Source organism: Phodopus roborovskii, unplaced genomic scaffold (genome assembly GCF_943737965.1).
Source record: "Phodopus roborovskii unplaced genomic scaffold, PHOROB, whole genome shotgun sequence".
Classification (NCBI taxonomy): domain Eukaryota; kingdom Metazoa; phylum Chordata; class Mammalia; order Rodentia; family Cricetidae; genus Phodopus; species Phodopus roborovskii.
Genome location: NW_026126636.1, coordinates 16,550,027 through 16,568,453, shown reverse-complemented (window position 1 = coordinate 16,568,453; position 18,427 = coordinate 16,550,027). Strand labels below are relative to the sequence as shown.

Genomic DNA, 18,427 nt, shown 5'->3' with positions numbered 1-18,427 from the left:
AGCTTTTGGAAGACTTACCTACTGTTGGCCTAAGCAACGCGGAGAAAGTCGATTCCATTGTCCTCTTGTCCATGGTCCTTAAGAGTCTTTTGTAGCACTTGAAAGGCAGAATTGTTCAGTGCCTAGCATTGCTACTTTTGTGGGTAGAGTTTCTTCAGTGTCCAGTCTTTGCAGCTGGCCTGTCTCTGTTATACAAACTTTTTAATAAAACATTTTAAATGTAGTATTCTCTAAAGCTCTGAGCATTTCAAGACTGTCTGTCTAATATAATCTCAGCAGATAAAATTCGTCTTTAGTTATTTGCCTTAAGCACATCAGTGGCTAGGTAAGGCTTTATCCCTGTAAGTAATTAATGTCTGGAAAACTGGAGCCAAGCTGAGAGGCTATGGAGGGATGTTTTACTCAAAGCCCTCCAGCCTGACTGTAACTGCTTTTAACTTAGTAGGTTAGATTTACATCTGTAAAAGACAAAGAAGTAGAGGAAAATTCCCTTTTGTAGTAGAAGCTTAAGTTTTATAAACAGCCTACAGGAAGGACTAGGTGGCAAAATATTTTGTAAATTTGAAGTACATTTTTATAGCCTTAAGTGTTTACCATCATTTGAAGATACATAACAATTTAGAAAGATTTTCCACCCACAGTTAAATTTATGTTGCATAAAAAAACCTGAAAGCCTCGTTTATGGGTAGAAAATGAGAAACTCTCAGAGCATCCTGAGCAGAGGCTGTCTCAGGCCAGCTCACTGTGAGCCGCTGGCATCTGCATGGAGAAGAAGCAGACTAGAAGGGCAGCAGAGATAGACCAAACAGGAGAGAGAGAAATTTGAACAGGAGCATTAGATTGTGAGTGGACTTATGGCTAGGCCACATGGCCAAGATGGCAGCTGCCATAAACAGGGTTCTAACTGCTAATGGAAATTAGAAAGTTTTGAGCTATAGCCACAGAAGGGCAGCAGAGATAGAACAAATAGGAGCATAAGATGTTTAGCAGAACAGGACATTTTTAGGTGGAGGGAGGTTCCCACTCTGTGACAGGCTACAGCTGCAGCAGGCAGTTAAGTTTTAACATGCCAGGAAGAGGAGAGAAACAGACAAGTTTAAGGAAAGAGATTGTTTAGCAGACAGGTAGATGAAACCTTGGATAGATGGTAACTCCTTTCATTTACCTGTCCACTGGCAGAGTATTGGATGGGCTTAGCTCCTTGTTTGGTTTATTTCCCATGGGTGAAGCAAAAAAATGGCCGCTCGCTCTTGGAACTCTTCAGCCCAAGAATGCACCCAAGAACAAGATGCCCAATAAGCAGAAATGGCTAATTGGTTGAAAGCTCATCAGCTGGAAAGCAATGCCAGAGGGCAAAATGCCTGATAGGACTAGCAGTCTGAAAAGGCGAAAAGCCAAGTCATAAAGTCAAATGAGAGGCATAAAGCCGAAAGTCAAATGTACTGCTCATTGAGGGTGGTAATATAACTCACCTGTGGGAAATGTACCAGAGATCTTAGCCAGCGAACAGGGAGATGAATCTGTGATATTGGTTTAAGATCAGGATCCTTGACAGTCTCTGGCCATCTGACAGTAGGCATTGGGAGATCTTAGGGAGAGAGCTTATCTGAGTCATAGCACGAATGTCGCTCCTTTGTTACAGTTTTGGGAGAAAGCTGGAGGGGTTTCTTTGTGTTTTAACATGGTGGGTTCCATGCAGGTGAGGGTGACCGAAGCACAGGGAATAACATGCCAGGTAGAAAGAGCTTGAGTGAGAAGTTTATTAGAAAGGGGAGTGAGGGGAAAATTAAAGAAACAAAGAGACACCAGAACAGAAGAGAAGAGAGAGAGGAGAGCATGCATGAGAGAATACAGAGATTGAAGACAGAGAAGCATTTACTTAAAAGGAGCAAGCCTACATACACATGCATACTGAATCCTTACTCAGTCTCATAAATCATGACATAGCCATGATGTTGCCATGCTAGGCATGCATATTCTACCCATCCTTAGTATGTGGTGTCAGCAAATGCCAGTTTTCAACAATTGTTCTTGGGGGGGGGTCTTTTTATATGGTATGGAATTGACCATAACAGAGTTTTTATTATTTTCAGATTTCTATCTTCGACAACAAGATAAAAATTTCAACAAGAATTCTAGTTTTATTTGTTTATTTTTCCTGAAACTCAGAGAAGAGCAACAAGAACAATGAATGCTTCTGTAGTAAATGCTCCCCAGGTTAGTGACATGTCCACATTTCTCTGAAAATTGCTTTTATTATTGAAACCACTTATATTTTTAATCTTAATCACTGGCAATGTTATTGAAAGTGTTTAATTTTGCATTATTCATCTATTTTCTCTTGTATTCAAGATTATAACTTTAACCTTTCAACTATATAGCAGAGACACTCTCCATTATATTTTCGCTTGATTTAATACTATGAAGTTATGAATTTCCATGGACGTTAGACTTGAAGTTCTAAATCACAAGCTATTGTAAATAACACTGAAGGACTATATTGATGTCCATTTTCTATATAGAATGGATCTGTGTTCTTTATAATAGAGAGGAAGGACAGACTCATGTGCCACATAGTTCCATTTCTGGAGTGCTCAGTTTTCCAGAAATAGGCTTATGAACATGGATATGCCAATACATAGAACTTTACACTGACATCACTGTGCAAACTATAGAAAAGTAGAATTATAAAAGACTCACTGTATTTAAACCTAATGATAAATAATTTAGCATCCTAGAGAGCCCAGATGATAGAAGTAATATGTGGCTACTGTTGCTAAAAAGTTGACGTGTTTGTGAGGAGATGGCCCTATTCTGGTTTCTCTTTTTGCCATATTATGTCACACAGTGATGAGGGGTTTGTTGACACTGGAAATGTATGAGTCTTAGAAGAGGTTGTGTTCAAAGCTCAGTGGGTAGCTCTCTTTAGGAAATTCTTATTTTTTCTTTATCTTTTGTCTCATTTTTCAGAAGGGACAAGAGCATTGGTGTCTCCACATTTGTATGGCATTTTGTGGAATATATTAGTAAGAATTTTCTTGGGATTACTGACTTGGTGCTACACATAAGCCTTTAAATTTTCAATCATAAATGCATTCCCCTGTTTATTTATCTTTTCTTTTGGAGAAAGAAGGCCCTCTCTAGCTTATGTTTTAACTCTCACTGAAGGGTTTTCTTACATCGGAGAAATTTTGAATAGTTGTGTCATATTTCAGGATATAAGGGTTTGTCTGCATATATTTACGGACATTGTACGAATGTATTATGCCCCTGGTTCCCTGAAGTCTGCACCAAACCCTTGGCACTGCAGTCAGACATTCTAGTTATTGCCATGTGTTTAGAGAGAATTAAACTAGGTTGTTATGGGTAGGTTTTCCTGGCGGTCTGGTCCCACTGCCACGACAGCCCCAAGTAACACACAGAGACATTGCATTAGATATAATTCTGTTGGCCAGTTACTAGTTTCTTATCGGCTAGCTCTGTCTTAAATATTAACCCATTTCTATTAACCTAAGTACTTCCACGTCGTCTTAGCTTACTGGAGAGAGGGGCTGGCGTTCTTCTCTCTATCCTCCATCTTGACTCTCCTCTCTACTACTTCCTCTCTCCTCCTAGTCTCCTAGTCCCACCTATCTTTCTTTCCTATTGGCCAACAGTGCTTTGTCCATTAACCAATAATAGAAACATATTTACAGAATGACATCTCCCATCACTAGGTATCTCTGGAGGAATAGCAAGTGACTTTTACTTCTGAGACATATCTTGAGATTGATGTACACTTGTGTAATTATTTAACACAGCATATTCTAGTTTTTTGAAAAATAAATGAGTAATTGTAAATGATAGTTATCTATAGTCCTGTTAGAAGAGTTACAATGTCTCTCATTCTATTAAATACATTTATGTGATAACAAAAAATAATTTTTTTCTTTACCTGAATACATTGCCACATATGCTTGTATTTACATATATAGCCTTAATTACCCCATAATGGAATTCATGGAATAGTTATTTTCAGGATTGTTTGTGTCAACTTTTACGGAAATTCAAATAACATGTTGTCTAACTCTCCTTTTCTATTTACTTCATGGTAACTATTCCTCATGAAATAGCTTCACAAAGTTTTTTATTCTGTATGTTGTTTGGAGCATATGGTATATGAAATGATTTTACACTCCTTATTCTCAAAGAGAAACTGAATCTAATTCAACCATGGATTCTGCATTCCATATTCTACCTCTTTGTTCTAGGCAGGGTTCAGCACTGTACCTATGCCTCAGGATCTGAACTGAACATCTTGGAATAGAGTCAATTGAACCTAACTTCAGACACCATTGGTGTCCATATTTAAGAAGGGTCCACAGCTATACAATTTCAAAGCATACATTTGCTCATAATAACTACACCATCAGAGACGGGACAATGAGATTCTGCTTGATGTCAGGACATACTTTATAACGGTACTTTCCTGCATCTAGAACTCAAATGTGGATGTTATTTATATTCCATAAAAGTCTGCTAACTGCAAGACTCTAATGTCATCTTGTTTTCACAGAGATAAAAAGTATAGTAGACTGAATATTTAGAAAGTATCTTTTATTAAAATTAAATTGTGCTTTTGTTTGATGTGTTTCTATGTGTTTGCCAGAAAGTGTCTGTACTAGGCATGTCTCCTGCCTGTAAGTTGTAGCATTGGATCTCATGGATCTGAGATTAAATTCTGTTTTGTAGTGCCATTTGTGTGCTGGGAATAAAACTTCAATTTCAAGGACTTTAAGTCATTATACACTGCCACCTGGAGACAAATTTTTCAGATTTAGGAATTGTAGCAAATCTTTTATGCTACTTGGGTCTTAGAAACCAATAGATAATTCCTGGAGGAGAGAGACCCAATGGATGTAAGCAGTGTACTATGTCTTCCCATACATTGTCATTGAGGGAATAGCAATGCAGCACTTATAGAAAACTCTTGTCAGTTAAAACTTTCCATCCCTCATCTATATCAAAATCGTCTCTCTAATTCATTAGATCTCCTTACTCAAGAAATCATTTTGAGAAGCAATGAATGCTCAATAATTAATTTTCCATTGCAGGGTGTGTTGTCACTCAGGGATGTGGTTGTGGACCTCTCACAAGAAGAATGGGAATGTCTAGACTATACTCAGAGAGCTTTGTACATGGATGTGATGTTGGAGAATTACAACAATCTACTTTTTGTGGGTAAGAATTCCCTTCATAGAATTCCATACTCATCTTTTTTATTTCCCTACTTTGTGTATCTGTAAACTCTCTGAATCTAGAAAATCCCAGAGATGAGGGACATTTTGCTTACCAGCACAACTTTTTAATGGTGCTTCATTTATATTTTCTGTGTTATCTGGAAGAGTAGCAAATGCTATATTCACCGTGATCTCTTTAGCCCGCCTATCTAATATACAAATAACATATCAAAGATCAAAGAATATTGAATAGTGCGGACATGGAAGTATATTATAGTACTTATCATAATTAGAATATATCTCTTTTGTTACTGGATGTAACTCTTCAGCTATTTCTTATTATGGACAGTGCAAAAGGTTTTAGACAAAGGGATGTTAATTATGAGAATGTTGGTTTGTTTATTTTTAAAATAAGATTGTTGTGTTTTAGTACTGGCACAACATGATTTTAATATTTACACTTTGGAGGGTGAAAGAATACATGCTGAATTCCCTGCTATTCTGGATTATGAGTTGCAAGTTATGAGAGTGTCTCTAAAACATAAGAAATGTGGAAATATTCCCATATGATCCTTCACAGTGCTTCTTTCTCAAGTTCTTTCCTTCCCCAACACATATGAGTCTTATCATAGACAGTGTTTACATAAGAATGAGATGGCTCTTCACAGGAATGACCTAGGTCCTCTACATATGTATCACAGACATTTAGTTTGTTCTGTTTGTGGGACTCCTAGCAATGGGGTCAAAGCCTTTCCCTAATGCTTTGGTTTGCTATTGGGGAACTATTTCTCAGTGTTGGTTTCTTCCCAAGCCTTAATACAAAGGAAGGAGCTTAGATATACCTCAACTTAATATGCCATGCTTTGTTGACACTCATGGGAGACCTGCCTCTTTTAGAACACTAACAGAGGAAGAATCGAAGGGAGCACAATGGGGAGGCAGGGAAAGGAAACTTGAAGAGAGGAGGGAAGGGAACCTACAGTCGGGTTACCAAATAAATGAAAAAGTATGAGTACACTACTATTGGTCCTGTGGTTTGATATATATCAGATAACAGATTATTTTGGTCTTTTTGGGGGGGTCTTTTTTTGAGACAGGGTTTCTCTGTGGGTTTGGATGTTGTCCTTGAACTAGCTGTTGTAGACCAGGCCGACAGGCTGATGTCAAACTCACTGAGGTCTACTTGCCTTGTCTCCTGAGTGCTGGGATTAAAGGCATGTGCCACCAATGCCTAGCTCAGATTAGAATTTCTCATGAGCATCCATTTAGTAAATGTGAAACAGAAACTTCATCTGTTAGGAGTTCTGTCCCTAAAAGTTACTAGTTTATATGTCATAGAAACCTAAGAAGACATCAGGTATTGAATCTGTTACTCATGCATTCATTGCTATTAATCACAATTGTACTCATTTTTCAGAGAACCATCACATATGTCTTAAGGGTGAGAAGGTCTTGCATGAGGAGACAGAGCATTTTATCCATGATCATGCAAGTATCCAAGAGGAAACTTACAAATGTAGTGAGCTTGTCAAAGTGGTTCTTGAATCCTGCCTTCATACACCTGATGACACAAGTGATCCTGTAGAAAATTACAGTAAGTACAGATTTGGAAACCACAGAGATGCTTCTGTCTTAACCTTAAATCTCAACAGACACAAAAATGGGAATGCTGGAGAAGAACCTCGCAAATGTGAAGACTATGTGACTTGTTTAAATTTGTTTTCTGTCATTAGCCAAAATGAACGATATCACACAGGCGTGGAAGAACACAAAAATGATCACACAGGCGTGGAAGAACACAAAAATGCAGAGTCTGATAAATCTTTTGTCTGTGAAAGAGAAATGACACTGAAAGAAACTTATAGTGGGAGGAAACCACACCAATGCAGGAAATGTGGAACATGCTTCAAGACTCACTCCAGCCTCATTAGGCATCAGAGAACCCATATTAGACAGAAACCTTATAAATGTACAAAATGTAGTAAATCATTTCTGCATTCTTTACAACTCAAGGTACATTACAAAATCCATGCTAGAGAAACAGTCTACTCATGTACAGAATGTGGTAAATGTTTTGCTCATAAATCAAACTTTAGAAGACATTACAGAATACACACTGGACAGAAACGTTACAAATGTAATGAATGTAACAAATCCTTTTTTCGTTCCTCATCTCTAAGAATCCATCAGAGAAGACATACAGGAGAAAAACCTCATAAATGTAATGAATGTGACAAACGCTTTATCACAAGCTCTCTTCTCAAAAGACATCAGATAATACATACAGGAGAGAAACCTTACAAATGTAGTGAATGTGATAAATCCTTTAACATAAAATGCAATCTTAGAAAACATTACAGAGTCCACACAGGAGAGAAACCTTACAAGTGTATTGAATGTGACAAATCTTTTGCCCATAAATGCAATCTCAGAATTCATCAGACAAATCATACAGGAGAGAAACCTTACAAATGTACTGAATGTGACAAATCTTTTGCCCAGAAATGCCATCTTATAAAGCATCAGAGAGTACATACAGGAGAGAAACCTTACAAATGTACTGAATGTGACAGATCTTTTGCCCAGAAATGCCATCTTAGAAATCATCAGAGTACACATACAGGTGAGAAACCTTACAGATGTAGTGAATGTGATAAATCCTTTACCCAGAAAGGGTCTCTTACAAAACATCAGCTTATTCACACAAGAAGAAAGACTTACTAATGTAGAGAATGTGGCAAACTTTTCGGTTGTCTTAGAAGACATATGAAAAGTCATATAGGTGATAAACCTTACATAATGTGGTGAGTGCTAGAGATCCTTTACACAAAAGAAAAGCTTGGAATGTATACATTTGAGAAACTTTAGAATGCATTGAATGTGACAAAACCTTTCTCAGAATATGTTGCAGGATATTTGATTAGACTCTGAAACCTGAGTGTTAATAATATCAAACTTGGATCAGGGTTGGAGTCTAGAAGTACTTGATAGGAAATAGCCACATGATATAGAGACAGATAGAAACACAGGAAGGAGTAGGTAATAACTTAAGAGTCTTTCACTCTTTTTGGGTTGAGGTGGTTGTAGGGACACTCTCTTTCTGGATCTGTAGCCAAAGAAAAAGGTCAACAGGTTGTGTCTTGCTTGCTGATCTTGCAGGTTTTCACCCCCAGATCTAACTCCTGAGTCTGTGTCAGTAAGTAAAACAGTAGACACTTAGTTAAAAACTACATATGGTGACTATGGCAGAGTGAGTGCAGGAAGACTAGAATTCCCACCAGTGTTCCACTTGAGCAAAAGGGTGCTGATTGCATGGTTGTGGAGCCACAGTCAGGTGCATTCTCTAAACTTATAGGAAAATGATATGAACACATCAGGAAATGCATACAGAAGAGAAATCTTACAAATGTAGCAAATGTGAGAAATCCTTTAATTTTTGCTCATTTTTTTTAGAGTACATTATAGAACTCATTCAAAAGAAAACCCTTACAGTGGTCGTTATCTTAGTTTGGGTTGTATTGCTCTGAAAATACACCATAACCATGGCAACTCTTTTAAAGGAAAACACTTAATTGCTGTTGGTTTACAGTTTCAGAAATTTAGTCCCTTTTCTTCATTATGGGAAACATAGTGACATGCAGAAAGACATGCTACTAGAGAAGGAGCTGATCCTTAGGAAGGAGAAAGTGACCTGTATACTAAATATGGCTTAAGCATGTTACAGACATCAGTCCCTGCCTCCCTGGCGACACACTTCCACATAGAGCCACATTCCTGATTGGTGAAGTATTTAAATGTGAATCCACAGGGACAATATCTATTCAAAGACCATAATTGATAGTATGAGAAACCTTTAATCTAAAAAAATTGCCCTGAGTATTTATATCGAAGAGAAAACTTACAAATGTGTAAGGAAAAGTCTTTACCTGCCTCTCAGTTCTAAGAAAAGATCTGAAAATTCATACCAGCAGAAAAGTTTTCATGGAAAAAAAATGTCATGTTTTAACTAAGCTCTGTTCTTAGCTACACTATGATTCCACACTAGAAAATCATGAACATGAAAAACTTGTGAAAGCCTATAGGTTATGTTAAAAATCATAGAAAAACATTTAGAGTTTGTTATGCAAACAAATTTGAATATATAAAAATGGAGGACAGTTTTCATTAATACTTTTTAGTTGTTCAAACTCAAATACTTCATAATGATTACAAAGCAGAGGAACTTGAAGTATATGCTGTTGTGTTATAGTTACCTGGACATTGGAATGATATAATCTGAAAGGAAGCTGATTAAGCACAAGATTTTGAAGAAATCCTGAAACTGAAATGATTCAGTGTTCTCAAATGTAGAAACTCAGACAAGTTATGCACCTGAAAAGGTGGATTTTACCCATCAAAATAGTGTGCTCTTTAACTTGGAAATATGCCTACAGATATGTAGTATGCTCCATGTGTGCATAATTCATAAGCTATATTACGTGCTGGTTTTTAATTTCATGATAGCAACTGTGTTTGAGTCCCTTATGCTCTGGTAAACGACTGCTTCTCCATATTCCTGTACTTAATTCCAATAAAGCTCATTGACAGAAAACATTGGACTTGATACTGCTTTCAGTTTCCATTTCAATTGAGTAGATGCACATGCATTTTGCACCTTCCCAGGAAATGTCTCATTAGACATGTGCTGAACCCATGGATTTTTCCTCCAAACCTACTATAAACAGAGACTTGATAATAGAGTCGCAGTTCTCAAACTGGGGCTTGTGAGCCCTTTGTGATTTCATGGTGGTTGCCATTGTCAATGGTTTTAGGAACTGAGATACTATGCCTGTTGTCTCTATGTGGGTTGCAACACTAGGAAAGTTGGAATCACTATGTTAGAGAAATGGCATTTGAGTCTATAAAAAGGAAAAGATTGTTTGTACTCGATTGCTCCAGGCTTAGATTCATGGCAGTGCTTGATTAAGTTATCAAGTTACCACACATACAGAATGTAGATACTTTGAAAGCTCAAATAGAAAGCTGCTTTCTTTCTTGAATTAAAGGAGTAACAGAGAAGCCTAGAAAAGGACAAAAGACTATAGAGCTATAAAACTGTCAGTGACAGACATTGTTACACTCTTCCTGCCAGTCTGGTCCCACTACTGCATCAGCCCTAAATGAATACACAAAAACTTTATTAATTATAAATCGGTTGGCCAACAACTAGGGCTTTTTATTGGCTAGCTCTTAATTATTAACCCATTTCTATTAAGGATTTCTACATGTTTTTTTTTTAACATATCAATCCCAGTTCCCTCACTCCCTCCGTTCCTCCCTCTTTCCTCTCTCCCATCCTCCCCTGTCCCCCCCAGCACCCTCCTCTCCCATCCCCCCCACTCCACATGTAGGGTAATGCCTTTCAGGAGGGATTATCTAAATCTGTCAAGTCATTTGGAGTAAGGACTAGACCTTCTCTCCTGTCTCTAGGTTAAGGAGTATCCTCCATGGGGAATGTGCTCCCAAAGTCCTTTTGTGCACCAGGGACACATCCTGGTTCCACTGTCTGAGGTCCTTTAGACTGCTCAGGCCTTCTAGCTGAGACCCATGTTCAGGGGGTCTACATCTGTCCAATGCTGGTTTCCCAGCTATCAGGCTGGGGGACCAGTAGCTCCCCTTGTTCAGGTCAGCTGTCTCTGAGGGTTTCTGTAGCCTGGTCTTGTCCTCCCTCTCTGCATCTGGATTCCAGTTCGGCTCAGTGTTTAGCTGTGGGTGTCTGCTTCTGTTTCCATCAGCTACTAGAAAGGGCTCTATAATGGTGGATAAGTTAGTCATCAATCTTTTTATCAGTAAAGGGTATTTATAGTAGCCTTTCCACTGTTGGATATAAATATTCAAAAGATGCTTCACAATTTTGTTTTCATCTAAAGTGAGTTTGCTAACTTTAAAAATTGTGTGGCATGATAAATTCAAACAACATGCACATTGGGCTTGCCTGGATGTAAGATGTAACATAAGAATACAGCATATGAAGACACATTTCTGAATGCTGTATTTACAACTTAGACTGCAAATGTCTCTGATGGAAAATTAATGGGATGTAAAATGTTTGATTAATGCTTACAACCATATGTGTGGTACTCCATGAACTATATTTTGTTTTATCATATCCGCACTGATTCCTTGTAGGATTATTATCTACAAAGATGTCACAGCATGCCTAGTCTCGGGGACAAAAGACACTGTCTTGAAGAGGCAAGCGGTAAAACAGGGGTTTTAGAAGCATGGAGGAATTTAAATTGCAGGAGCTCTGGAATTGCCACCATAGCAAAGAGAATGCTGTTTGCAAACAACAGACAATGCAAATGCTCTACTAGATTGTTTTAAGATTTATTTTAATGGCAGAATAGTCTGGCAACCATAAGATGGGTGGGGGGAGAAGAAACACAGAGCAGTACCCACTTCAGGGTAACTCAAAGTTACCATCAATGGAAAGTTATCAACAACAGAATATTGAAAGCTATGTCTGTAAGAAAAAGCTGTACAAAGCTGCATACCTCTGGCAGCTGGCAAGGTGGACCACTAGGTGAACATGTCATCTGCAGTGGATTTAGGGTGAGAGGTTAACTGTGGGAAGAGGATGAGCAAAAAAGCAAAAGGCCGCCTCAGAGTGGGGTCAGGAGAGATGGAGACCCCAAGAAAGAGATCTGGTCAGAGAGCAAACCAGGAATTGTGACAGACAACACTTTTAAGGGATGTGCCTGGTTCACAGGGAAGCAAGCACCCAGCTTGTGGTGACAGGAATGACCACACCTCTCCACAGGTGATGACCTGAGCTGCCACCTCCTGCACCACCACAGGCGGGCCTGGAGCTGACAGTGTCCTTCTGAGCAGCCTCAGCTAGCACAGCCCTGCTCCCCTCCCTCCTGGGTCCCAGCCCCACAGCTCCTCTCACCTGGGAGGTTCCAGGGCTGCTGACTGTGACTTTCCCAAGCCGCCCCTCGTGGAAACTGCAAATCCTGGGAATTTTCAGGTCCTGGCTTTCCTCACCCAGTTCTGGACCACGAGGCTCTCCGAGTACAATAGGAAATGGCGGAATTTCCGGTTCCTTCAGTCTGATTCCTTGGACAGTCTCCTCTTGGCTCAGCCCACTACACCTCGCTTCCGGTTCCAAATACTGGAAACCAGCCAAGCATGGGATCATTTTCATTATTACTTTCATCAGACATACTTATTGCACAAACATACAAGCTGCCTTAGCACTCAAACACATCAAATCAAATCAGAACAAACCAAACTCCAAACCTAGTGGAGCATGGTCTGCTGGAGACAGTTTATTCTCAACGCTAAGCATCCAGAGAAATGTTTAACTTATTTGCTTGTAACCTTATGTGTTTGTGTTTCTGATGAGCAAACAGCTATATAATAAGCCTTCCACTAAAGAGAAAGGGGGAGGGAGAGGGAGAAGGATAGGGAGAGGGAGACAAACAAAAAACAACAGAAAAAAAAAATGGTCACAAAATCCTTTAAGAAAATTGCACAAAGAGGCTTGTTTTAATTCCTGCAGGGATGTAAGCTAGTTCATATAGAAAAATCCAATTGGAGTTTGCAGAAATGATAAGTGAATTACCATATATATTTCCCTATAATGATGAGTTAATAAAAAATAAAACTATTTAACAGGTACAAATTTATCCATATAATACAGCAAATTTTAGATTTGAGAGAAGAAATGTGATGATTTTAATGTAGTCATAAAAGATCTATGGTAAATTTTCATATTTGGTCATTGTGAAAGATTTTAGAGTCAGGGAGTAGGAAGAAGATACTTCAGTACAAAGTATGTTAGAAGCCACAATCCTATATCTAACATTATATCCAATGTGAAAAAGTAGAAGGAGCATGGGCACCTCAGAACAGAGATATGGGTATCCACTCTTTGCAAGTAAATGCAGGAAAGTTTGTCAGTTTGTCTCTCACAAGGAAAAAATGTTGATTTTAAAAGCATTAATGGAGGTAAGACAGTAACTTATCCCAACCTGTTAGATAAAACTGAATGTCAACAATTGCAAATATTGTTTGAGAAAGCTGTGTTCTGATAATCTTTGAAATAAGCCATAAAACTCATCTTCTAAATCAGTTGGTGATTTACATATATCAACAGGGTAAGAGTGAGCAAAGGGCAGACCACTGGGAATATCATAGTGTGTAAAAAATATCTTAGAGACCTTATTGACAGCATTCAAAGTTCTAAGATATTGTGTGTATTTGTCAATGACCACACTCAGTTGTGAACACTCTGTGACACATCAACTTGCCATGCACACAGTATGTCTCTACACGGTTAGAATACAGGGCCATGAGAGCCACCAGAATCGATCAGCAATAGGCCGGTCAGCACCATTGTATCTTCTTTGTAACCAACATCCTCTCAATGATACTCAGTAAAACACATGACTTTTAATGTATTTTGTCACTTACATACTGAATATGAAAAAAATTCACAGGTTCTATTGAACAAACTTAAAAGAGCCAATTAGAATCTGCGACTCTCTGTGTTGTGGGGAGGTGAGGGACATTTAGAGGCATGCAGAGAAATATATGACTATAAAACACTCTGTTTAACAGAGCTCAAGGTGATCCTGTCTGTGTCGACACTACAAATAAAAGGCGTGTAATGAGTCACAGCTTGGTTGTTGCTTCCCTTGGACTCCTAAAGTAGTGTCATAGTGGGAAGACAGTTTTCTAAGTAATGAAATGGATCCTGTTCGAATTTTTGGTCAGTCACACAGAAAGAAATATTGGCAAAACTTTGGAAAAGTGGCTAAAAGCCTATGACTGGGATGGTGGCAGGTCTTAAGAGGAAATACTCTCAGGATATTAAGCTACCTGTATAAGAGATCAAACTGTTTTTACATGACTATTTTCACACCATAACCTGGTGCTGATCTCAGCCTCTGTTCAAGAAATTATGTATGTAATATGTAAAAGTCACTTCAGGGATTCATAAGAAACCACATAACAGAGACTTAGTGACAGTTTTCCACCCAAGCATAAAGAAAAATATCCATAGATATGATTCAAATCTAAGCAAAGAGAATGAAAGAGTTGAGAAAGTATGAAAACAGAAGAATAAGGTGTTAAGCTATGAAGAACAATACACTAAATTATTAATAAGAAGAAAGAGGAGAAAGCTAAGGCAGTACAAATACCTTGAGAGTACAGAACAACCTCATGTATGATATTGAGTTATGTGAGCTGTGCAAATGACAGTGCAAAGCAACAACAGAAAAACAACATGAAAATATCAGAAGACAATACAGACACAGACCACGACAGGGCATCAGTTCCAGAACCAGTATGACAAAAAAAGGACCTTGTGAATGTCACCAATAAAATGCACATGTGTTGCATAGTACGAATCCTCACTAGTGATGGTAATGGGGAAAGTAGGTACCGGAAGAAAATATGATTATAGATCTGATTCTCATTATACAATGAATCACATACTGAAGGGGGGGATGTCCTTCTGTATGCTCTGAATGTCCCATGAACTTCTGAAGGGATAAGAAGGTAGTTGAGAGATTAAGTCATCAGGGAAATCTAAAAAAAGATACTAGTGTTCCATGTTACATTTTTAAGTTTTAGATTAAAAGCTAAAAGTTTGCATTCAATAGAGAAGGGAATACTCCTCCAATGCTGGTGGGAGTGCAAACTTGTACAGCCATTTTGGAGATCAGTATGGCAGTTCCTCAGGAAAATGGGCATGAGTCTACCACAGGATACAGCAATTCTACTCTTAGGCATACACCCAAAAGATCCACATCTATGCAACAAAGACTATGTTCATAGCAGCATTATGTGTAATAGCCAGAACCTGAAAACAAACTGAATGCCCCTCAACTGAAGAATAGATGAAGAAAATGTGATACATTTACACAGTGGAATACTACTAAGTGGGAAAAAAGCCAATGGAACCTTGAAATTCACAGGCAAATTGATGGAACTTAAAGAAACCATCCTGAGTGAGGTAACCCAGTCACAAAAAGAGAAACATGGTATGTACTCACTCATACGTGGATTTTAGACATAGAGCAAAGGATCACCAGCCTACGATCCACACAACCAGAGAAGCTAGGAAACAAGGAGGAAGCTAAGAGAGACATACATGTTCCACACAGAAGTAGAAAGACACAAGGTCTCCTGACAATATTGGGTGTGGGGGGGCAGTGAGTGGAGAGGGAGTTAGGAGGAAAGGGAAGAAGAGAAGGAAAGAGGAGAACATGAGGGAGCAGGAAGATTGAGTCAGGGGTGGAATAGAGGAGAGCAAGAAAAGAAATCCATAATAGAGAGAGCCATTATAGGTCTGGAGAAATTTGGCACTAGGGAAAAGTGCAGACACCTACAAGGATGACACAAACTAATAATCTGAGCAATAGTGGAGATGCTATCTTATATGCCCTTCTCTGATAATGAGATTGATAACTACCTTATCTGCCATCCTAGAGCTTTCTTCCAGTAGCTGATGGAAACAGGAGCAGACACCCACAGCTAAACACTGAGCCGAACTCTTGGAATCCAGTTGCAGAGAGGGAGAAGTGATGACCAAAGGGATAAAGACCAGGCTGTAGAAACCCACAGACAGGTGACCTGAACAAGGGGGAATTCATGGGCCCCAGAGTGATATCAGGGAAACAAGCCTAGGACCTACCCAGAGCCAAAAACCTGCAATTTCCTAGGGGTTCTAAAGGAGTCCCTTGGTGCTACGATGGAGCTGGAGGGGGACATTAAATGGGGTTTTCTGGGGACATGAAAGCTCCCAGAAGCAACTGGAGTTCTGAGGTGTATGGGCAAGTCAGCAGCCCATGATGGGAAACAGTCTCTGAGTCCTGAATCTTCCTAATTCAGAGGAACTCTGAGGTTTGGGAAATAGCCTAAAGCTGTACCAGGTATGTGATCAGTTTCTCAGCTGACTCTTGTAAGGATGACCACTCTCTAAATGCAGCTATGGGTAATTTACCCATGTTGTTTCTTTCAAAGTGGAGCTTCTCCTGATTCTTTACTTTTTAGTTGTTAGACTTTAAAAATAATAATTAATAATAATAATAATATTGTGTGGTAGATACCCAGAGACCACTCAGCTTGAGCAAAGTCCAAATTGAGAGTCTGTGTTAAGCTAGCCTATGGCTCTCTCAAGAGAAACATTTCTCACATGTCAGTCTGGAATGCATTTTACAAGAAGCTCTTAAAAGCAAAACTACATCCTGATTGGTAGTTGCAAGTAAAGCAAGCAAGCAATTTCACAGAAGCAACGAACATGCAGTTATCTTGGGCATTTTGATGGTGTGTACTACTGCTGGCAGCGGCAGTGACCACATTTCCAAGCCAGCTGCTTGATGGGAGCATAGACCAAGGTGGTGAGCATAGCTCTCAGTGCTGGCAGTAAATGTACCCCCACCATCTTGGATAGACAGCAGCTAAAACAGCTGTGGCTTTCATTTTTATCAATGTTGTTGTTTAGCAGATAAAAGAGTCATGGTCGGAAAAAGAAAGATTTACAGTAAAGACAGATTCAGATAAAGAAAAACTTCCAAAAGTTTAAAGATTTTTTAAAAATACACATTGGCTTGGGAGAGAAAAAGAAACAGGATAAAGTGGTTTAGGAAAGAAAGAAAAGAAAGGAAGAAATAATGAGTAGTTGTATGTGATGGCACATGCCTGCAATTCCAACAGTCAGGAGGCAGAGGCAAGCAGATCTCTGTGATTTCAAGGCCAGCCTTGTGTACACAGTAAGTTCAAGGGCAGCCAAAGTTACACAGAGAAAACCTGTCCCTAAATAAATAAATAAACAAATAAACAAATAAATAAAATGGAGAAACAGAAGTAAAAGAAATAGAGTAATAAAAAAAGCCACATATGATGGGAAATACACAGAGAGTCTGGATACTGTATGCTCTTGTGTTGTCTTTGAATTGCTCACTTGCTAAGGAAGGAACAAAAACTGCTAAAACACACTTGGTTACCGATGCTGCTGAATTAATCCAATTTATATATTTTAAAAAATGCTTTGACTTCAAAATGTAAGTCTAAGGACAGGATACTGGGGAAAAGAATTTCTATTTTTATTTCCACAGAAAATGAAAAGCTGTAGATTCCTTCCATGCTAACATGGTGTGATCAAGCAAGACTCACTGAAACAGTGTCCCATTGATCCAACATTAAAACAGCTGGTACAAAGCAGCCTTGCATACTACAGCCAGAATTTCTTAGGCTTCTTAGGATTCCCACAGTATTACAGCGTCCCCAACCAGCAGGAAGCAGTTTGGAAAGAACTACACCCAAATTCCCAAATACTGTCTATAAATGTTTGTTTTCATTTAAATGGGGTCAGTTATAAATGGTTAATGATCATAACCAATCTCTTTTTAAAGGAAAAAGGGGATTATGGTATAGAAATGAATGCTTTGTTTTGGAATGGTTTTTCATTTATTGTTACAAATTTCTCCTATTGTTTAAGAATTGTGTTTATATAGCCCATTTAAAAATGTAATGTATAATTTAGGATAGTTACCTATGATAGTCAAAACTTATAGTTAAGTTAGTTAGGTTTGCTAGATATACAGAGATATATTTCAAATGGATAGGCATTCTTCAAACCTTTCAAAGACCTACAGAATAAGGCATTTAAAATGGTTTAGGGTTTTCTTGACAATGAGGCACAATTGCTCCTGGCAACACCACCTGTGTCACAAAGGAAGATAGACATCGAGGAAACTAGTTATGGAGTTTAGTGCCAATATGGCAAGGCTATAGCCATTTCAGGCAAGACACTGCTCTGTCTGGACTGTTTAATTTTATGCTGTATAAGCTGGATATGCAGGACCCTCAGAAAAGTGACCGAAACAAGATGGACAGTGCTACAGGGTTTCTGCTTTATGGAAGAGTCTGCAGGTTGCTGAAACACAAGAATCATCAATGGCTATATCAGATGCGGATACTGCATACTACAATACAAATCTTCCCGGCAAGGTCTGTATACTGCTATAACAGTGCCAAGACGATTTTGTGTCTAACAGGCTTTCTGGTTGGATTTGCAGCTTGCTGGCTCCACATAAGGAAACACAGGCATGCCATTTGAAACCTGGATAAAGTCCTAGGCCCTAGGAGGGAAATATGCCTGGCATTTTGTTTAAAGTCTAATATTCAAACTGTCTTTACATGGTTCTCTT

At 38.7% G+C, this 18,427-nt stretch overlaps 2 protein-coding genes across 3 annotated transcripts in view; both read left to right on the top strand.

Annotated features, from left to right (window-relative positions):
• LOC127238804 (zinc finger protein 345) overlaps positions 1-18,427 on the top strand; it is a 250,649-nt gene that overhangs the window by 86,811 nt on the left and 145,411 nt on the right. The gene's annotated exons all lie outside the window — the stretch shown is intronic.
• LOC127238524 (zinc finger protein 501-like) lies at positions 2,167-8,027 on the top strand. Its single transcript, XM_051207136.1, is given in 3 exon segments — positions 2,167-2,217; positions 5,094-5,220; positions 6,637-8,027. Coding segments are annotated over 3 exon segments (1,548 nt in total). The 5' UTR covers positions 2,167-2,187.